At 38.1% G+C, this 22,870-nt stretch overlaps 1 protein-coding gene across 6 annotated transcripts in view; it reads left to right on the top strand.

Moving 5' to 3' along the window:
- Positions 1 to 22,870, top strand: part of LOC103458527 (formin) — a 66,219-nt gene that overhangs the window by 38,264 nt on the left and 5,085 nt on the right. For all 6 annotated transcript variants that reach the window (XM_008399419.3, XM_008399418.3, XM_008399416.3 and 3 more), the window contains 8 exons: positions 3,055 to 3,116; positions 3,279 to 3,367; positions 4,600 to 4,729; positions 4,829 to 4,975; positions 5,065 to 5,124; positions 5,208 to 5,328; positions 14,796 to 14,888; positions 17,536 to 17,587. In XM_008399419.3, coding sequence (XP_008397641.1) covers positions 3,055 to 3,116; positions 3,279 to 3,367; positions 4,600 to 4,729; positions 4,829 to 4,975; positions 5,065 to 5,124; positions 5,208 to 5,328; positions 14,796 to 14,888; positions 17,536 to 17,587 — 754 coding nt within the window. The remainder of the gene's footprint in view (positions 1 to 3,054; positions 3,117 to 3,278; positions 3,368 to 4,599; positions 4,730 to 4,828; positions 4,976 to 5,064; positions 5,125 to 5,207; positions 5,329 to 14,795; positions 14,889 to 17,535; positions 17,588 to 22,870) is intronic.

Raw genomic sequence — 22,870 nt, 5'->3', positions numbered from 1 at the left:
TAATTTGTGACTTAAGTGGAGCTTGGCTGATTTTTCCAGTTACCGCAGTGGGAAAAGAAGAAAAAAAAAAAGCTGTGATTTGTCTAAACGAAAGATGGCACTGGTTAAAATCAAATTGCCCTCAACTTCATTTAAAAAAAAAACTGTACAGATTGATTGTAGGCTCGGTTGATCTGTGAAAAATGTAGGATATGTGTGTGTGGGTGTAAACACATATTGTATTGGGGACATTGTAGATGGGCCAGGAATCAGTCGTGTCCTGGGACTGTGGCGGAGAGTTCCTGCCGCCTGCTAGTCTGAGCATGCGGCCAGCAGATCTGTTTATTGTAGCCAGTGACGGTTTCCACAAGCCTAATGGGACTGACACCCCACTAATGATCTAAGCATGTACAAAACCACCTTCTACAGTTTGCAGACACTGTGCTACCACATAAAACTGCCTCAGACACAAGGCAAACAGCACATACACTACTGCAACCATCTTGTTTAGATTTTTGTTTCCTTTCCCCCCTCAGTCACTTTTCCCTTCTGCAGTGTCGCTGGGTAGAAAATGTTCATTCCCACCCAGCATGAGGCGGCTTCCTTGTGCCTTAATGGGAGGTGAATGTGAAATGGACAATTTGAATTTGATAATTAAGGATAGTGCCTTGAAAGGCACTTCTAAAGGCAGTCTGCCTCCTCTTTGTTGCCAAATTAAAAGGACATGGTACACATAATGCAATTACAACTACAAGGGAGTAAGAGGGAAAGGCAACACAGTGGTTAAGAGAAAGGAGGGGGGTCTTAGGCACTAGTTGAAATTACTTGGGGAGGTGTGGGGAGGCACCTCAAGGGCCACCATGGTTCAAGGGCAAGGGGAGGCTCTCCCCCACATCGCACCTCGCCGCACGCACACAAAAACATACGCACGCAGGAGTGAAAAGTGGAAGGAGAGGGTGTGAGGCCGTTGGCAGGCCGACTTTGATCTGTCGCTGTGGAGAGATATCCGGCTCCCCTCGGATCAGAGTGCTCCTGTGCACACTGGGGCAGGCCCCCCTTTGGTGTGTGATTGACGGCTGCATGGCTGAGGGACTGAATAATCCACTCTAATAAGATGTAGGAAATGGACCTCCAGCGTTTTCTCTGATCCAGTGTGTGGGACCACATTGACAGCTTCTCTGTTGCAGACCAGCTGCAAACCAGAGTGTGAAGTGTTAGCTTGTTAGCTTAAATTTAGTGTGTGACTGCAGAGATGAGGACAGTGCCGCTGGAAGTAGGGGGGGGAAAAAATTGCCATTATTGCATTTTGTGTATGTCTAGCCTTGGCAGCTTGGATTTTGGGAATGGCAGGCGTCTTAGGTTGAGAAGCAAAACCAATTATTCATCTTTTAATGGCCAATTTCTCCATATTATGTGAAAAAAAAAAACTGGAGTTCTTGAGAAAAGAACATTTTTGTTTGGATGGTGGAAACTTAATTCCTATAGTAATTAAGTCTCAGTTTATTGGAGCCTGATGACTTTAAGCACACATTGCCAAATAATCTAAAAAGTGTGACTTGCATTTGTAATCATCCCCTGAGTCAGCACTTGCACAGTAATTATAGGTGCAAGTCATTTGGGGTTTGTCTCTACCAGCTTTCCAGAGACTGAAACGTGAGGTTGCATCAGGAGTTTCTGTGAACATCAAAAGGCAATTTGATGTAGGTCTGGCCTTTGACTAGGCCAATCTAACACATGCTTTGATGTAAACCATTTTATTATAGCTCTGGCTGTATGTTCTGATGTAGGGAGGGGACTTCTGCCACAGGTTCAAATTCTATAAAGTCTTTAGCGTGTTTCATTTCCAGCATAGCCTTGTGTTTGACTCCATCCATCTTGCCATCAAATCTGACCAGTTTACCTGTGCTTGTTAAAGACAAGCATCCAACAGCATGATGCAGCCCAAATTACCTTTTATTAATAGGATGGCCTGATGTGCACCATTGAGTTTTCACCACAAATGGCATTTTGGATGTTGAATTTTGGCTCATTCTGATTAGAACACCATCTTCCACATGTTTTCATATTCACTACTTGCCTTAAAGGTATCAATAAAAGGAGATGAATACAAATTAGTAAAACTTAAAAAAATAAAATAAAATGATTATACAAATTTTCACTGCACTTAACAATTGTTCACTACTTTGGTTTGATATGTCGCAAAAAAAATTCCAGTAAAACAGATTGTGGTGCTAACATGACTAACTGGAAAAATGCATGCTATTACAAGTCATTAAAAAATCCACATTATTATTATTAACTAATTTCAATTAAAACCTCTCTATGACTGTTACTGTCAGTCATTGACTATCAGTGTGGTATTTATCCATATTATGTTGATCTTCTCCATCTCATCACAAGCTGGGGACAACATCCAGAGTCGGTGTAACATAACTTTCCCTTATTCTGTTGTGCCACGTTTGACTTTTAGGACCAGAATAAAAGTAAAAGCATGCAGACAAAGTTGGACACGCTCAGTTGGATGCTTGTTTCTTAGCTGACCTTTTTCTGCCCCCATTTATAATCATTAGTTAGCTTCTAGCTGTGCTGGCTATGCCTATGGGTGCAAAGGTCAAACAGTTTTCAAGCTTCTTTTTTTTCAGACACATACCCAGGGTCTTCTTCCACTCATTTGCCAGCAATGGTCAAGAAAAGTAGAGCGTTTCTTCAGTCCTGGCCCACCATCTGTGGTCTCTGTAAACCACATAAGATTCCAGTTGTATAATTCGTCTGGTAAATTATGCATTTAAGGGGGAAAAAAAAGGACAAGTAGCATTCTGGTTTCAGTTAAATACCCCTTTTTATCCTTTTTCAAGTTTTTCTTTTCCCCAGACCAGACATATATGGATTCTTTCATTGTGTTTATCCAAATTTAATGATGTTTAATCTAACTTTCAACAGTATTACAGACCTATCATCAGATTATTTGTCTTTTTCTTCACTGTCAGTGCTCAAAAGGCAGCACATGTGAGCCAAGATTTTACCCATTTATAAGAGAGATTGCTTAAAATTAATGTGCTTCTCTGTCTTCACCAGCTGTTCTTAATGTGGACAACTCTGTGGTGGATTTGGAGACCATTGAAGCTCTGTATGAAAATGTAAGAAGTTGTGTGATTAACAGAAATATGAGAAGAAAGTAAAAGCTGTAAAGCAATATATATATATATATATATATATATATATATATATATATATATATATATATATATATTGTTCAAGTATTTTTGCTTTAATGAATGATACCTTCGTTCTTCTAACAGAGGGCCACCAGTGATGAGATTGACAGGATCCTAAAACATTATGAGACTTCCAAAGAAGATGAAGTGAAACTTCTGGACAAACCTGAACAGTAAGAGTATTTCTACCATTTCTTGTATGTACTTTAGTGTAATATATGTGAAAGGAGTCCTTAGTATTTTAGTATGTGCACTTGGAGTAGCATAATGGCTTATAATAAGCAATGCTCTTATTTGGAGTTTTGTGGTCAGGGTCTAAATTTCTGTTTTTTATGAAGCCCTGACCTACCAATGTCGATTTCTATTTAAGATATATAATGGAAGCAGCCCTCAATTATTTTTATTGCGGGCAGATTCAGCGTCACACCTTGGCGTTGGAGAACAGCTGCTGTGCAGGAGGGTTACGCTTATTTTACTAAGACAAAATTATTACAGAGTTGACATTTTATATTCGCAGCTGAAGACTACTATTCCTTTAATAGCAGTCTTGTGTGTAGTTCTCTACCTTAACTTCAGTCGGCCAACATTTTTAAATCAAACAAATTCCATGATACACAGAGATAGAAAGTTTAGATTGGTGAAGCAGAGAGACCTTGCTGTATTCCGTCCAGCCTTGCTGATATCTGCTGAAAGTCTTGCTCTCGCTCGTTTTCTCACAGCCTGAAAGACATGTCTTGACTTGACTAGAGAGTAATTTCATTTAATTTGACCTACTGGTCACTGCTCAGGGTGTAGAAATCATCAGTCTGGTCACCAACCAAATTCTCACATAACACTGAAGTAATTCTTATATTTGCTTAAAGTCAGTCCTAAAACTAAAAGACATTAATGGAGGATGCTATAGGATTTCCATCGGGGATTAAGTAGTCTCGGTCCTTTAACAAGACTTGGATCTAGTGGTGCCGCTTAGCCTGGCCTTCCCTTGTCCATGTTTGACCGAAGCTGTCACTATGGCTGCCTGAGTCATCCTGACTCAGTGTCTGCCTTCATCGGCTGGCCCTAATCACACAGGATGTTACCTCTCCGCTCCCCTCCAACACGGCACTGTTTACATAAGTCGTCTTGCATCAGGCCAGAGCTACCTTTGATCACTCTCCATGCACCGCTCATTGCTCTCCCTCCACCCGACCCCCTTGGACCTTTCAAGCCCAGCAGAGCAGCACCACTCATGACTATCAGCTGCCTGCCTGCCTATGAACAGCAACATTGACTCAGCCGACCTGTGTGGAGAAGCCCGGCCTGCCAAGGCCCCAGAATAGTTCTTCCTGTTAGACATTTTGTTTAATTCTGCCATAACACATCAAACCCTATTCCTCCTCCCCACCACATTTTTTTTGTTTTCCAGGTTTCTTTACGAGCTCTCCCAGATTCCTGACTTTGCAGGCAGAGCTCACTCCATGATCTTCCAGTCAGTATTCCTCGATACCATCTCCTCCTTACGTAGCAAGGTGGAAATTATCTCCAACGTCTGCAAAGTAAGAGCATCACGCCAGCAAGTGCTGTCTCAAAAGATGTCGTTCAGCTTCATAAAAGATAACTAAACCAAAAAATCCATGTGTATGTTTCTGCATCAGGACATCCTTCATTGCGACAGTCTGCGGGATGTGATGGGTCTCGTTCTGGCATTTGGGAACTATATGAATGGAGGGAACAGGACAAGAGGTCAGGCTGATGGCTTTGGGCTGGAGATCCTCCCGAAGCTAAAAGATGTCAAGAGCAGGGTACACATCGTTTTGAGGGTTACTTCAATGGTGTTGATGTCACATAGTGGCTTAAAACAACCTAATTATTTGTTGTTTGACTTTATCAGGACAATCACATCAATCTTGTGGATTATGTGGTTTTATACTACTTGCGAAACTTTGATAAAGTAAGTTTAAAAACTCACTTGAAACCAAAATGTTTCCTATGTTTAAAGACTTTAAATAAATACCTTTTTGTTTCCTGTTTTAGCATGCCGGTACAGAAAAGAGTGTGTTTCCTCTGCCTGACCCTCAAGAATTTTTCCAGGCCGCACAGGTGAAGTTTGACGACCTTACCAAAGACATCAGGAAACTGAAGCGGGATCTAACTGGTAGGACATACTAAATGGTGTAAAAACCTTAAAATGCATTTAATTCTATACAGCTTCAACATTTTGAAGGGCTAAATCCTGCCAAACGTTAGTTACAGTGCGTGGCAAGAGTTTTAATACCCTTTATATATTTTCAATTTGTCACATTAAAACCACCAACTTCAATGTATGTATATGGTATTTTATTGGATACCATATATGTAAATTAACTCAGTATTATAGGAAAAAACAATGCTTTGTTTTCCTTTTTTCGTTTTTTACAAACATTCTGATTGATGTAATATCCATTGAGCTATACAGGAAACATGGCAAACATGGAGAAGAAACTTATTTTTGTCAGATCAGTCCAGTTTTTGGCTTTTTAGATGTTTTTAAATGCTTTGGGTGAAGGAATTTGCATCACAGTTAGAATGGTTGGATTCAAAACACATTCATTGGATAAAAATGCCTCAGTCAAAGTCCAGACTCCACTTCATTTGAGAGTCTGTGCCTAGATAAAAAAAAAAAAAACAGACCGGACCAAGCTTGAAATGCAAAGAAGAATAGTGCAACAAATGTTTGTGTCTAGACGTCTGAAGGTAGTAGACACACCCCAAATGACCGGGGCAATTCTGCACATTTTCGACTTCCACACACAGCAAATTTTGTGCCTGTAAGTATTGTCGGAAGTAACAACTAAATTGTCCCACCTTCTTTTTTTTTTTTGGAGAGCTGCCTCCAAATCATTGCCAAGCAAACGGAATTTGCGCATGAGGCCATATTGAACGTTATCGCTGAAATCATCTTTGTGTCACTGTTAATCAATCAGTGTAATTGTATACATTACTATCTGTCACCAGCGCAGTTTCGATGGAAACGTACTTCCCATGGAACCTTCCTGCTCCATGCTTTGAGAGCTTTGTGTATATTTAGAACCACGTGAGGCCCTACGGCAACGTTTCTCAGTTTCCAGACACTCTTGTTTTTGACTGGCATGTCATCGTCACCCTGCAGCTTTCTCTGTTCTGGCACCAATGGCAGAATGTTTAGCAGCAGCATTTTTATGTCTTTTATGAACATTTTTGAAGCATGAGTAACAAAAACATTCCTGTTCAGTGAGGAACCTTCACAGCAACAGTTGGTGGATAAATAAACACACTTTGGATGTTTTGTGCTTGCTGTATCCTGAGCTGCTGAGATGCTCAGTAACTCAGCCAGGCATCCAGGTTGTCTTGGCCAGGGCCATGTGGAGGTTAAAGGAGATGCCCCTCTGTGCCCTCGGTGTCTGTCGTTATTTAAATCAAGCAGTAATATGGCATATGAAAGCAATTAGATATGCTCCACATTGCTGTTAAAACCCTCTCTTCTCTGACCCGAGGGAAAAATACAAAGAGCCTGCTAAAGTACCCAGACCCACCTCAAGCTGTCACTCATTTATTAGGAAAAATGGAAGACCTGAAGACAATAAATGCAATGTAAGGGCCCTCGTATTTGATCTCTGCTGAAGCACAGTCTGGCACAGTAGTCCTCGGGGTATTAGCATCACAGGCCGGGCGCTGGATCCTGGATGTTTGGCGAGCTGCACCTATGACTCCCACCATTTTTATCCTCTCCAGCCGCCAGGAATAAATATTTATGCCTGGCTATTATAAACGAGCCCAAAGAACACAACTGGTCCTAATTATAAGGCTAACACAGATCACTTCCATCCACAACAAGAACATTGTCTGACACTCAGACTGAATCCCATTTCCCCCCCATCATCCTCAGCTCTCTACCCTACATCAATACAAGGTTGGGCTCTCAATCTAGAAACTGTTGTATTTTAAAGGGCTAACTCTAAAACAAGACAGGAGATTGAGATATTTCCTAATACACTGACAAATCTAAATGTTCCAGTGTATTGTCATTATTATTATTCACTATCACTGTTAGTTATTGTTTTTACAGCTTGAAATATGTTTTAGCTTAAAACTGTTTTACAAATCCAACAACCACAATCTGGATCTCATCGGGACTGATTCCGATTTTTTATTTTATTTTTTTCATTTTAGCTGCGTACCTTTTCTGGCTTTTACAGTAAAAAAAAAAAAAGCAAGCAGAAGAAGCAACCAAGAATATTGTGATAACTCTGGGAGAGAAGGCAGACCCCTTCCTGAGCTGGGGATCTCTGTTTGGGACGATTATTAGTTGTGCTCTCCACTAAATATACAATATTATATGGATAAATAAGGAACTGCTTATTTATCCATATAAATAAGCTTAAATAAGCTTAAATAATTCCCATTTGTGGTCTGCCAAAAGTCATGTTAGGGTCACAGAAAGCATATGAAAGCAGGTGCTAAATGAAGCCATATTAGTAGTTCTTTGCCTCTTTTCGAAATGCTATGTGTAAAACTAATGCCCTGAATATGATTTTAAATATGAAAATTGGAAGCATCATGCTGTTTAGATGCAGTTGCCTTTTGATTTTGATCTATTGCATAAAATCCCCCAAAATAAGTTCAATAAAAAGTTCAATTATAAAACTTTATATATATATATATATATATATATATATATATATATATATATATATATATATATATATATATATATATATATATATATATATATATATATATATATATATATATATATATATATATATATAGAGTCACCTATCTTTACATCACTGAAAGCAGACAGAGAGGTTTATCTGTCAGGGAGTTTCTCATATCTCATTGGTATATTTTAACCACCACCTGAACAAAGTTAGAAGGAAAAGTCTAAATGTGTGATGGGAAACCCCTGGAAATATGAAAAGAGCATCTGGATTGCCCTTTTGTTTGCACTGTTTTGACTTGAACTGGACAACTTTGGAGAGAAAAGCAATCTGGTCCTTACCTGATCTTGAGGTGGCCACTTTTTTTTTAAGCTCATAGCTCTCCTAGCTCTCCTTTAAGTGGATACATCCATATGTGCATCACAAACAAATTTCATGCAGATCTTGAGTGCAGAAACCTGAGTTATGATTTCTTCGTTCCACTAGTCGCCACCGCTGCTCAGGAGCGACTCACCGTCCACTTGGCTACACTCTTCTTCATTGGCTTGTGGAGAAACATGATCCTCTTTTGATGGGGTTTCCTGTTTTTGGGAGAGGGTGATGACCTCTCTCTTGGCTCCACTCGGGGGAGAGGGATGAGCGAGAGGCCACAAGGACATACTGTAGGCCTTATGTCTCACATGTAGTTTTTGCCAGCAGTGCTGTCCTTATCAGGGAATCGCTGACTTCCTCACGTGAAAAAACAAATTCTTTTTTAAAATCTTGTTTTAACTACTGCTTTCGGAGCAGTGCAAAAATGTTCCTTTGGCTGCCGTGTAATTGGACGAGACACGCAGGCAGGGATGCAACCCAATGAAATAGGATCAAATAAAAAGAAACAGTCAGAGCTCATTTGCTGCTCAGGGGGGTTTAGTGTTTCACAGAAGGCCTGGACCAGGTTAGGCATTCATCACTGTGGCAAATCAGACAGTGTCCTGATTTTAAATGGCCTTTAATGTCAGGTTTAGGCAGGGCCTTTAGCCTGAGCTCTGTTTTACGACTGAGGCTCCACTGAGGACCCGCGCGTGTGAAGCCAGTATGCAAAGGTGCCGTCACCGCTCCTCTGACTAAACAAGGCAAAACATGATGTAAAACTCTGGGGTCTTTGGGAATGATTTGTTGCTATTTATAATGCAGGAAATCTCTAATAAATGTTCCTGTTTAACCTTTTATACACTAAATTAGTTCAGGTTTCCCTAATGGAGAAATATTTTTAATATCTACTAAATGCATATTTGAAGTGAGTTTCATGTCTCACCTTATATTTTTTTATTTCAGGTTGCCACCGTTGCAACCCTTGAAAAAATGGTAAAGACGAGTCATTTTGGCTGATTTATCAGAGATGAAAAGGGGTGTTAAGGTTTTACCATTTCCCTACTCAGGCCATCTTTTGGCTCGCTTGCCAAAAGATGGCCTTTTGTGGGGGCCTGACTGTTACCTGGAACTGAAGATAATTGGGGATGAGGAAGAGAATTCACTTTCCAGGTATAAATAACAAGAACATACCAGAACAGGAACCATGTACTGATTTAAACTCTTAAAAATAAGGCTTTATTGGCGTGATTCCGAATGTTCATAATTCTAAAGCATGAACACGACTGTCGAAAGAGAATTATTACGTTAATTTGAACTGCTGCTCTGCTGGCGCCCAATCTTCCAGTATCGATGTGCAACAAGAACCACATGTATAGCAGAGTGCGTTTCTTCACTGCTCTCTCCCTCGGCGTTGTCGCTTGTCCTGCGTTTGTTCTGTGTTTGTGCTTTATCATCATCCAGATCTTCATCTGATGCTCAGGCAGCAAGAAGGTTGTCATTGCCCCATTTCATGCTCTGAAACATTCATCAAACAACTGGGGAGGAGATTTTGCAGATTTCCTCCAACTCTCAATCTGCTGTTGACAATTTCCTTTGCAGCAGATTTGTACTATTTTAGTTTGTGCTGTGATCATAGCAGTCATATTTTATAAATTGGAATATGCATTCTGATGAGTCAGATTAAAAATACCTTTTGAAAACAATCTTTGAATGGGTTTTAAACATGCTTTTCATTAAGCCCACATTTATGGAATCTGTTCATCATTTGCAAGCGGAAAATAATCATAACTAACAGAGTTTAAAAAACCTGTTTGTGTGAAATTAATCTGTGTAATCTGTTTCAGTTAGTGAATTGAGGTATTGAAATTAATGAACTTTTTATTAATATTTAAATGTATTTAATACGATTGTACATATTCACATAAAAGTTGTCCCTTTTACCAACCACGGAAATTCAATTCAAGTTTGGCTGTCATATTTGGGTTAATTTTTTTTTGCTTTTTTTTCAGATTGAAATAAAAATCTGCTAAAGATGTCTAAAAAGTCTTAAAAGAAAATGTCACACAGATTTACCTTTAAATGAAATTTTTAATTTACAATTCATCAGTCGAGGAAATATTCTGTCAAGAAACAATAATACATGCAATAAAAAGATTATCAGAGTTTAAAAAAACTTTTAATAACAATTCCTATATTTTATCTTTCCATGGGTTATAAGTAACTTAGATACATGTTTATCTTGCTGCTATGCTTAGTAAGAAAACGGCAGCAAAAGGTGATATTTCGGGGCCAGTAAGTCTACTTTAGATGCTATTTACATGCCAACTTGTTATTTGGAGATAATGCCAAAAATACTCAACTTTTTCTGATCCAGTGTAACCAGTGTGGTTAGAAGAACTCTACGAGAATCGATCTTTGGTGACACAAGATTAAGATTGAGCTTTTCGGCAACAGTCAATCCATGCGCATTTGGCATGAAACAAAAGAATGAATAAGTAGAAACCTTCTTAGTCATTAAGTACAGTGGCAGATCTGTGATGCTCTGGGCTTGCTTTTCTTCCTAATGCTTTAAGAACCTGTGGAATCATCAACTCTGAAATACCATAAGATTTTAAATACATCATTATGATGGCATCTGCCAGAAAACTGAAAAAAAAGTGTCCATGATTTGATCTTTCAGTAGGACAATGATCAAAAACATATGGCTTCATACTCACAGAAATGGTTCACCTGTCTCAAAGCGAATGTTTCCTGTCACCAGATTTAGGTCTGGTAAATCTGATTGGTTTCATTTCATCTCTTTGTTGTAATGAATAATTTTTTTATCATCTGGAGAGATTGTGCAGAGTGGATTGGCCAAAGATCCCTGCCTCTTTTGCCTCTCCAACCTTGTGAAATGTTACAGAAAAGATTTACTGCGGTCCTACTGGGAAAGAGCGGTTGGTAGTATTAACAGCATGGGGACTAATAATTATACCACCTTAATTTTTGCTAAAAATAGTTATTTTCTTAGAAGTTTACTTTTTTTCATTAGTAACAGTGCTCAGATTAATATACATTTTAAATTTGATGTGTTTGAGATGCTGCTGCAACAAGAAGATGTATTTATTTTACTTTGTATTTGAGGAGTTTTACCTTTTTCCATAGATGTTGACAGGTTACCTAATATGAGAATACTCATCCGCTAAGACATTAAATCACTTGGAAACACTAATACGAAAGAGTTTAAGTGACTCAGGAGATCATTTTTATACTCTGATTAGTTCTGTTTATCTTCTCCTTGTGGAATATTATATTTGTTGTCTACATCTTCCTTAGAGAGCATCAAAGATTTGGAATATCAAACACAGTCAAAACATTTCCTTACCAATAAATACACTAGATAAGTTATTTTCCTTTGGGGTTGTTTCTTTAATAACTTGCAGATGAATATTAAATTAAAACCATATTTCCAGTGATTTTCTTTTAACCCGTTGACAAACGCATCACTCTAGAATCGCATTTGGAAAGCAGCTAAAGGAAATTTGTTTCCAATTCAAAATGAAACTAAATGACAGGATAAAATCCGAGGACATCCATTATTTGTGCACCCACCCATATGTTCCCAGACCCATACAGAAAGCCAGCATGCCAGGAAATTATGGTGCAAATACACAATCAATTACTCTCTGTAAGACACATCTAAGCCTCATAATTTATTGTATTTTGTGTGCGCTGTATTGCAAAAGTATTCAGAATCATCAAATTTATCCACATTTTATCCTACATGACCGGCATGCAAAAATGTATTCATGGAGGAAAATTAAAGCTGCACAATGTTTACAACACCATCTTTATAGTGACACAAAGTTATACTGTTCTTCATCAGGGACAAGGAAGGTGGTCAGAGTTGATGGGAAGATGATTGAAGCTAAACATAATCCAAACCTAAAAGAAAACTTGTTAAAGGCTGCAAAAGACTTCAGACTGTATTGGAGGTTCATCTTCCAGTCAGACAGTGACTTAAAATATAGAATGGCTTTGCATGGTAACATTCAAATCTGCGAGAATACTTGAATGTTTGTAGATTCTTTCCATCTATTTTGACTGATCTTGAGCTATCTGATGAAGAAAAATGGGCAAAAGATTTTGTTTCTACATGCTAAAAATGTCAAAAGACCTGTATCCTTTATTGCAGTTGAAGGTCGTTCTACAAACTGTTAAATCAAAGGGTGAATACAAATAAGATGCTGCACTTTTTTATTTTTATTTGTACAGTTCGTCAGTGGGACAAGAGCTGTAAAGGACAAAATGTTATCTCAGTCAATCAAAACATTCCTACTGTCTATCAAGAAATTCATGCGTAGATTGTTGTAAAATTTACCTGTCAAGATTGTCAATACACGCAAACGAAAAAAGACCATAAAATCCTAAAATAAAAAAATTAAAAAAATTTATGGATTTCTTTACTATTTCTGCGTATTTTTCATAAACGAAGGAAAAAAAACTGCTGGTCAGTGCTCAAAGTCATAGAAGGAAAAAAAAAATCCACATTAGTGAAAGTGGTTATCTTTAAAATGTTTGACACAAAAATATTTTTTCATACAGTCCAATTAGAAGACCACTTATTTGTGGTTAGGGAGAAAAACTGTTTTCTGCAAGAGCTCTTAGATCTGTGGTCTTCCGTTTTGCCTGATGGCACCAACTCTTGGGCTTACAGTGGAATCCAACTTGTGACTGGGCTTTTCCAGACATGTATACAACTCTTAAGACAATGTTTAAAACTCCAACATTTTGGTTTTATTCTTTACAGCTGTTGTGTTTATTGTGGGCTTCCTCCTTGTGGCCTACACTGTCTGGACCACATTTGGAAGCAAGCCGCCTCTAAATTGTAGACTTGCTGTTTTGAGCGCCATTTTAATAGGTGCTTTTGAGTTGGGGGATTTTTGGCCGGAAAGTGTGGTTTCTCCAAACAGAATATATTGATTGGTGTGTTTGCATGGTCACTGATTTTTATTGTATACTCACTTCTCATTCAGACCTTGTGGTTGTACTTGATAAGCTCTGATTCATAACGTTTAAATGGCACATTTCTTAATTTAGCAAGGTGTTTAATAAATAAAATATTTAGCTGAGTGTCATGTCGCAGGTGCAAGAGCTTCTCATGCAAACATGCCAGAGCCAAGCCGAACTCGGATGTAAAAGCAGCGACGCAGCAAAGTGAGACGGCGGCCAGACCTGTTAATGTCCTTTTTCTGTTGCAGAAGTATTTAGCTATGCAGTCATAAGCAAGTTAAGGTATTTACTGCAGCCATTAATGACTTACAGGTTGGAGGATTGTGCCTAAGTTGTTTCGCCAGGCGCCTGTGTGTATAGTTACACAGGCTTACAGTTGAGAGGAAATGGGGAAAGGTTCGGCTGGCACGCGCTCAGTCAAGGCTGTTTCCTCTGAGCTGGTGTGAGTTGGATCATTTGGCACGATAACCAAAAGCCATCTACAAGCCACAAAAACATCTGCTGCACTAACATGCGCCCGGAGTTCTAAGAACGAAAAACTATGCAAGCAGGGAAATTCTACATTATTGCAAGTTAAATGTTTTTAAATAGACTTTTGCAAAAGTCATTTTGAAGTTATTAGAAACGTTAACATGTTGAGCAATAAATTATTCAATGGCAAACCATGTAGTAGCAGCTGAAATCAGTGCATAAAGAAAAAAACCAGGCAATTATGTTGAAATAAAAGCTCAGCTTGAGGTTAACAACCCTGTTAAAACATTTCATAAATAAAGGTTTTCTATTTTTTATTATGCTTACAGACAGGTTTGTCATTTCAGTTAATTACAGGAATGCGTAATTAACTGTTTCTATATGTATTGGAGGAAAGTAAATCTAAATTAAACAAATACAAAAAATAGGATGTAATAAGTTTTAATGTTTGTAGATTTCTTTTCTCAGTCTTAACTCTTGTACAGTGCTGAGAAAAAGTGTTTGTTAAGTGACATGGTCAGTTTTGCTTTTTTGTCACACTTAAATGTGCAAGGTAATCAAACTACTTTTAAAATTAGAGAGAAATTACCTGAGTAAATTCAAAAAAGCAGCTTTCAAATCACGCTTGGGGAAAAATCTATCCAACACAAATCGAGCAACAAATCTGAAAAGACTACATACTTGTATAGTTTGATGTTTTTTTGGCTTGAGTTGCTTCTTTATGCGTGTTTGTTAGTTTAATTGCAGGTCAAAACAAATCAGAGTTGCAAAACCTGCAAAGCAGAAAACAAACGGAACCAAACACACATTTGTGGGCTTTTTTTTTTTTTTAATTGGAAACATTGTTACTCCAGAGTTTTAAGGATCTGTTTACCCCTTTGTGGTTGGTAATTTTATTCAGATGACATTTGGGGTATGTGCCATTAGCCCTTTTTAGGCTACATTACAGTTTTTCTTTCTACAACATACTTTCCTGCATGCATAAAGACTTTTTGAGACAAATCATGCATTGTTTGCCCAGGTTATTTAACAGAAACAGTTGAGACTCATTTGTACACTTGCGAACCTTTCAATTCTTTCTCCTCTCACCTTCTTTCATTCTATTTTTTATTCTTCCTGCCAGCTTGTGAGAAGAATGTGGAGAACGTCTGCACTAACTCATCAGAGGAACACCTGCAGCCCTTTAAGCAGAAGATGGAGGCATTTTTTTCAACTGGTGAGTCGAGATGAAATCATTGTATGTTGTGAAAACAAAATGTTACATTTATTCATTTAAAAGTGTTATTTATTTTCATCATGTACAGTAATATGTAAAGTTATTTACTAAAGTATGCCTACCCCTTGCAATTATTTTATATTTTGTTATGCTACCATCAAAAACTTTAAAGTATTTCATTGGGGTTTTCTGTTTTATATGAAGACAAGGTACTACATAGTTCTCAAAAAATCATAGAAGTTTAGATTTGCCTTCAGCCCTCTGCACTGTGGCAGTCAAATAGTGTAACCAGCTGCCAGTATGAAAGTGCACATTGCACCTTAGGAGATTTTTCCAATACTGACCAATCAAATTGAGGCGAAGCAGAAATGCACGACTCAGTTTTGTCAAATGAACTACTAGAACTTATACCGGAGTACTCTAAACTGGAATCCCTGTGTGTGTTCCCTTGATGAAATTGTGGATTTCCTTAGAGCAGATTTTCACAATTTCTTGTACATCATTTCTGACATTTATTGAAAAACCAATTACCTCCATGACCTATTATACAGGTTAACGTTTACCTTTTGTATACAAGCTAAAGTCTTTTCCTAACATGACATGCCTAATATTTGGAAGCTTTTAAATCAAGTCTTGGCTGTAATTGATTGTTTTTTTCCCCAAACATCCTAAAAAATTATTTTTGAATGGAAAACTTGTAAAAAAAAATACAAGTACAGTAAAATACAAGGAAACTTGTTTTTCATAAACAAGTTTCCTTGAGCTCATTCCCTGAGGGGGAAGGTATAAATTATCGGTGTTTGCAATGATTCCATGACGAGGGCAAAAAACAAGTCAGCAGCATTCACATCAAAGAGCAGCTGAGGCTGTTAAACTCTGACTCATCATTAAAACTAAGTTACTTATCCAGGCTAAAGACTCAGAAAGTCCCGCTTACATACATGTGTCCTGCACATGATATGACATATTACAGCAAGCATGAAAGTTTGCATAAACCCTCAGCAGAAATTGAGCAGGAACTAATGGAGATGTTTTTATAAGATGAAGTCTTGATGTGCAGAATTACATTTTTCCTGCGCATAAAATTAATAAATAAATATTAAACTTCATACTGGACGTTGCCTCAACAAGTCTTATTACCATGTGTGCCATTTTCCTGTTTGTGGCACCTGTCTAGTGCGAGCAGTGCTTGGAATATAGTATAATCTAACATATCATTACAACTTTATCACAAAATTATACCTGTCTTGGGGATTCCATGAAATTGTTTAACTAATGTGGACTGTATGTGTTTTTTAGTTGAGGTATTAGAGTTGAGTATAAATGCACACCTCACTTTTCTGATGTTTTAGAAGCAAAAAGAAGAAAAAAAATGTATCAGTTTCTTTCCTAAGTGTGAACTGTTCTTATGTTATTGAATGTTAATAAAATTCCAACAAGGAGTTTGTGTATTAAAAAAAAGATTAGCAAAAAATTACTTGGTATGAATATATTGCATGCCACAGTAGCTATGAATTTGCTGACAATATATGTTCCAGTACATTGATTTTTTCTTAGATTTTAAGAGTAACTATTTTTCTAACAGACGTAAAATAAGATAGAAAGAATGAGATTTTGTAGTTTTCTTTTTCTTTCAGACTGCTTCTCATCTTGTTATCTGGCTGCTGGTTTAAGCAGCGGTTAAGAAAAGTGTGTCAGAGTTTTAAAGCCCTAATTTATTGTCCTTCTCAGCATGCTTGTCTCATAACTTTCTAGTTAGCGACTAGTGGTTTCATGTTAACACGTGGAGCGGAGGAAGAGAAGCTTCACACATCCCCTCTCCGGGCCGCTTTCTTTTCCTCGGTTTCTCGGCTCCTGTGCCACCTCTGCAGTCACACCAGAGGGGTAGCTCAGGCGCCAGCCTGACCCCCACTGAGACTAACACCATTGGTCACGGCCCCTCTCTTCTTCCCCCTCCTCCTTTTATTCCAGACATGACCACCCCCCTCCCATCATTAGGTTTTACCCAACATACATGTAAAAAAGGACTAAAAATAAAAGGGGTTGTTGATCGCAGGCTTTAGCTCACCTACTCCCAGAAGACCCCCAAACCTGCCTTTGAACAATTTTTTGGAGACTTCCCCCTCTTAAATCTTCAAGTAGAAAAGGTCCCCCATCATTGTAAAAAGGATGAATCTGGAAAAATGCAATAAATCTGAGATCACAGGCACTCTTTGGCCCTAGATAAATTCTTGCACCTCAGCCTGGCCCGCCGCACACATCTGCCTTGCATTTAGACACTTTTACATGGCAGGAGTCCACAAGAGCCTTCGGTTCCCAAGCTTCTCTGCTTCAGCTACAACATGCAGTTATATGCCAACACATGTACACAAATGCACACAAAAAAAGCCCAACAAACAGACCGCAGCTCCCCACCTCCAAAGCCCAGGCGTCACACACTCACACATCTGAATGTCAACATGTAGAGCCATGTCAAACTTTACAACGTGCTTAATAATCAGTGGGGTAGCATGTTAACTTAGCCTGTGCCACCTTAAGCCTTAGCGATAACACTATAGATGGCAGATAAAGGAGTCATTGACTCAGTCTCATCCTGTTTTATGATCAGTCCTGTTATTTTATTTATTTATTTGTTCATATGTTGCAGCTCAAAAGGAGCATTCTGCTGAAGAGGACCGGCTCAATGGCGCTCAGAAAAGGTAGGGAAGAAGCACAATATAATGTTATCAAGGTCATAAACCACACCCAAAAAAATCTTCACTTTTCCATCTATCGATCTTTATCAGAGGTAAAAGAGGAAATGACAACCAAACCTAAAACACTATTCAAGGTTACAAGAACAAATGAGATCTGTCAGCATTATAATGAAGAAATAAATGTATTAATTCTAAAACTAACATCTACCAAATATCTCTTGATAAAATTACTCAAAAGAAACCCAACAAACCAGAGGTTACACATCTGCCCAACCTCTGTACATTAATGAGAAGTTTTATGATGAGAAAAGACAAAAGTAAAGTTTTTTTTATTTTTATTCAAACTGGTTAAAGTCTAATATTTATTGACTGTTTGTCTCTCAGGAGCCAATCGTGTTTTATGGCACAGTTTTAAGTATTCATGGTGAGTTTTACCAAAGAGGGGAAAAAAGAGGAAGATGCATTCAAACTCTGAGAATCACTTGGGCACATCTGCTTTCAGGAATACAACATTCACTAAGGAAAAGATTGAGGGCCTCACTGTGGTCCAAAATCGGACTGTCTGGATTTCTGAAGATGTCCGGTTCCCACACTCCCATCTCTTGCCTTGGCTGAGAGGGAAAACTCTGTACCAACGACTGTTTGTTTAGAAAGAAACAATACTGACAATGGCAGACTCTTGGTTTTGACCCACGCCTCGATGTTTCCTCATGCCCCCTTTCCTAAGCAAAAACTGTTTCGGCCTCTGAACTGGTTGGGAGCTGAAAGCAGCTGACATGTACAAGTAGTTCTAAGACTTTGAAGTCACACTTTTCTTATCTAACTACTATTGATTTGTTCAGAGAAAGTATTTTGAGATTTATTTCAGATTATGTACGGCGACAGAGTAGAATTGTTGTCTTTGGTTTTTTTTAGTATTATTATTATTATTATTAGACAATAGACATTAGCTTAATTTATATATTTAATTCTTGACTGTGTTAATTATTCATTCACACAGACTCTTTTCATAATCTTTAAAGTAAAATTCTGTGTGATTGATTAAAAAAAAAATTTAATTCCTGAGAATTATATAGAAAACTAAATGTAAAATGTGCTTTTCTTATACATGCATCCAAACCAGCCATCGCCAAAAACGCAACTTTTCAGGAAATAAAAAAAATAAATCTTGATGTTTTGATATAAGCTCACAGCTTGGTCAAAGTCACTTTTCACTGGATATTTATTAATGGAAACCACAGAGTGCTGAAGGGCAAACAGTACAGTTGATCCTCATAAAACAAAAAAAATAGTCAAATTGAAAACATGGAGTTTTTTTGATTGTGTCTATTTGTGACAAAGACTTCTCAGTGGGGTGGAAAAGAACTCTGATTTATGCGACTAACTGATTTTGGGGCATTATGTAATATAGTTTAATATAGCTTTATCATGTTACAACCAGCTACAGAGAGTGTATTTGAAACGGGGCATAGCACCACTTTGTTCTAAACATAGCTGCTATCTGTTAACACAAATGTTTAAATCTGTTTAACTGATATTGTCAGGAGCTGATAACAGTTTCTAGAAAGTTAAAAGAGCTTCTTCGTATTTATCTGCCTGAATAAAGTTACCTGGAAAGGCACCGGATCAGTGGGCTGCTGTGCTTCACTGTTCTTTCGGTATACACGTGTATACCGAAAGGTTTGTTAAAATTTACTGCAAAGCTAAAACAAATACATAAAAAACACGCACACCTCATGTCTGAGAAAAGCACCAGTGATCTTCCACAAAAGCCTGGATGCCCCAACCTTCCTCCCCCGCAGTTCCTGTCGTTCTTATCTGCCGTGTCTTACCCAGAAGGCTCCCAAGAAGTCTTCCCGCAAAACATATAGATTTATGGGCTTAAGTCACGCTGGCAGCCGCCGAGCTCGCTGTCTGAGCAAGATCCTCTCTGGAAGATTTCATATTGGAAAAAGATGGTGGAGCAGACAAACAAAGCAAATGGATTATTTTGGCATTGTTTGGATAGAGAGCAGGTTTGTTTGCTTTTCTAACCCTCCAGCTTTCAAAATAAATCAGGAGAACACATACAGATGAGGGTAAAAGACACTGGATATGAGAAAATGAATCCTACCAAGAAAAAAATTTGACTGCGTTGGGAATCTTTGAACTGCTCTGCTTTTTGTTGGTGTTATGAGCCAGGATGGTCAGTGAGGGATGGCTGCACCTCTCAGCCTCTTCATCCCTCCCTCACGCTGAAGTGATATTTCTGTCCTGAACTGGACTAGGGTGTGTGTGTGTGTGTGTGTGTGTGTGTGTGTGTGTGTGTGTGTGTGTGTGTGTGTGTGTGTGTGTGTGTGTGTGTGTGTGTGTGTGTGCACGTGTGCGTGCGTGTGTGTGCGTGTGTGTGTGTGCGTGCGCGTGTCCATGCGTGTGCATGAGTGACACCACTGTAATGAAAGTGTTGAACTTAGAAGGGAAGATTGATCAAAAGGCCCCCACAGCTGAGAGCACCTTTGCTTTTAATGAAGTTTTCCTTTAATTTAATCTAAAAAGAGGGCTGGGGGGGCTGGCTCACTGGTAGAACAAGAGGGAGGCAGGAGTCTGTCTTGCTTAGGTTCCCACAGAGCCACCTCATAAAAGTGACACGCTTTCTGATGAATATGACCGTCAGTGGGCACTCCGGGCCCTGGGTGGGCTCTCACATCTGCGCTGGATGAGCGATTCTCGAACAAACTATGGCCATGACAAAATTACAGCCGAATGAAATGGAGAACAGGTCTTTTAGAGCAAACAGATGCAATAGGCTCAACTTGATGATCCGAGCTGGATGCGACGGCGGGAGAAGTTAGTAGTAGGTTTGAGAAAGTAATTGTTGTAGCTTAGTAAACCAGAATCTGCATACAGTTGTACATGTTGCAATTATATAGTATTAAGCTTAATTTTCCTAGAACCCTAATAATTTGAGAATGTCAGTAAACCCATCATGATGCAGGCGATTATGTCAACTACTAACATCAGTTTTTTTGTTTTTTCCTCCATGTGAATTGTCTTCATAAATAAACATAATTTAATATAATTTGAACATTAATTTATTTAAACATAAAATAACTTAATAATGCAGTAGCGATTATAAAGTACCCTTATTTGTTTGTAACTAGACTTGCATGTTAGATGTGTTTACTTTCCCTGCTTAGGCCACAGAGAGACTGTATTTTCTAGTGATACTTTCACTAACGTAAATTTTATATTAGAATTATGAAATGTTTTAAAATGTAATAAACATATAATGATGATTTTATAACGAAAACAATGAAGAATTCCACTGTTGAAATCATTACAGAATAAGTTTGTCTTATGATGATTTAACATTACTGCCAGCTTTCTTGTAAAAAAAAATAAATAAATGTAGATTTATGTGAGAAAATCTACATTTACATTTAAATATATCTTTATATATGCAATGATGTATTTAAATATGCATTTAAATAAATTTTTAACTAATTTGAATTAGTTAAAGGGAAAATTAAAGGTTTTGACACCAATATATGTGAACTGTTTATTATTTAGTTTGAAGACTCTGACCTGCAGCTAAACTCAGTTTCAGAAAAGTAGAATATGACACAAGACCAGCAAGAAATCTTATGCCTGGTAATTATGTTTAACGTCTGGGTTTTTATGTTGGCGTCACGTTTCAAAGAAAGATTATTTGACAAGAAAATAACTTGGTTAACTTAAAAATATAATTAGCTTTTTAAATTATAAGATGATAAATGATTTAGACTATTGCTTTTAAAAGGAAAAAGGGAATAGTACATTGTCTCTGTTCTCTTTTCTGTTAAAAGGTTATAAACGTTGTTAGTTTCTAAAACATTGAACAATAAGAATCTTCTTCTCAGGAGTGAAATTAATTGTCTATGTCTAAGACAATATCTACATTATACATCTGCATAAGATCATATTTGAAAATGTTTACTTCTTTGTTCTTTACGTTGATTGTTGCACTAGATTATATACTGTATCTCGCAAAGGTCTTCATACTTCTCAGTATAGAGGTAGTTGGTTGCCAATGCAGGTTTGTCACATTGAATCTCAATAAATTGTATTGATGTATGAATATTTTTGCAATTCACTATGTTACCTTCCTTAAACAAGTAGGAACTGTACAGAAAAGCATAAAATACCTAAATACTTCAAACTAATCTGCCCTAAGCTTTTTACACTTACTGAGAATTAAATCTATACCAAGTAAATTTCCTGCTTGATCATTAGTTGGCCTTTATCTCAGCATGCAGACCTAATTTGTCTGCTTTGTATTTGGGCCTCCACTGATGTTTTCTGTTTTTTTTCCCCCTGCTCAGTTCTGTCTCATTAAGTTTCCTTCTCCACCATCACGCTCAATTTCATTTGGCCCCGGTGCCACCTCTGCAGTCACTGTACAGCTACGGTTTTGGTTGGAGCAAGCTGGTGTGTTATGCTCCGCTATGGGGTTACATGATGAAGCTGGCCTCTGATCCGCACTCGCGCTGACTCAGCCATAAACATGCTGTTTACTTGAGTAATCCGTTTTACCAAGGAAACAAAAGGAACGCAAAGATTTCCCTGTTTAAATTTTCCCCTGATTCTCACAACTGCTCTGAGTTCTGAAGTGGTTCTTTTTTTTTTTTTTATAGCTGTCAGTGAGGAATGCTGGCATTGGACGCTGCATTAAACTCTCTCACGGCAATGGCTTTATTGAATAGATTATAGAAATCTAGGTGTTTTTAGTTTGTTTGTGTGTGCATTTGAAAATAACAGACGTCTGTATTGTGTTTTTGTTTTTTTGTTACATCTGTTTTATGGTTTGTTTTGATGAGTGCACAGATGGCTAAATCTCGTAGCTTGATTTGTGCAAGCTTTGACATGATGACCCAGGGTCAGGAGAGGAGCTGACAAAGAAGAGTTCCTGTTCGTCATGGCAGGGCAGGCCAGCTGCAACGAAGCTACCTGTGACGGTCATCTGTTTGGTCAATCCAAATATCTCAGAGCTGTCGTTCTTCTATCTTTGTGCGCAGGATGATTTACGGCGTAGCCCTGACAAAATAATGAAAACATAAAGCAGGTTCCTGCAGAAATTTCCGTATTAGATTAGCTTTTCAAATAGCCACCTAGCATCTGGAGATCAAGGCCTATCTGAGTGTCAGAGCGACAGAAAGCATCCTTTGAATGATTGCCCTCTTTAATCATGCCGCTGGACAGGCGAAGCTTGAAAATCTCTTTCATGTTTTGGTCTATAGAGAGAATCTGATACAGAACACAACTTTCTGT

This window comes from Poecilia reticulata, chromosome 22 (assembly GCF_904066995.2).
Source record: "Poecilia reticulata chromosome 22, P_reticulata-male-v2, whole genome shotgun sequence".
Lineage (NCBI taxonomy): Eukaryota > Metazoa > Chordata > Actinopteri > Cyprinodontiformes > Poeciliidae > Poecilia > Poecilia reticulata.
Note: the sequence above shows the minus strand (reverse complement) of the source record. Positions and strands in the feature narration are given on the sequence as shown.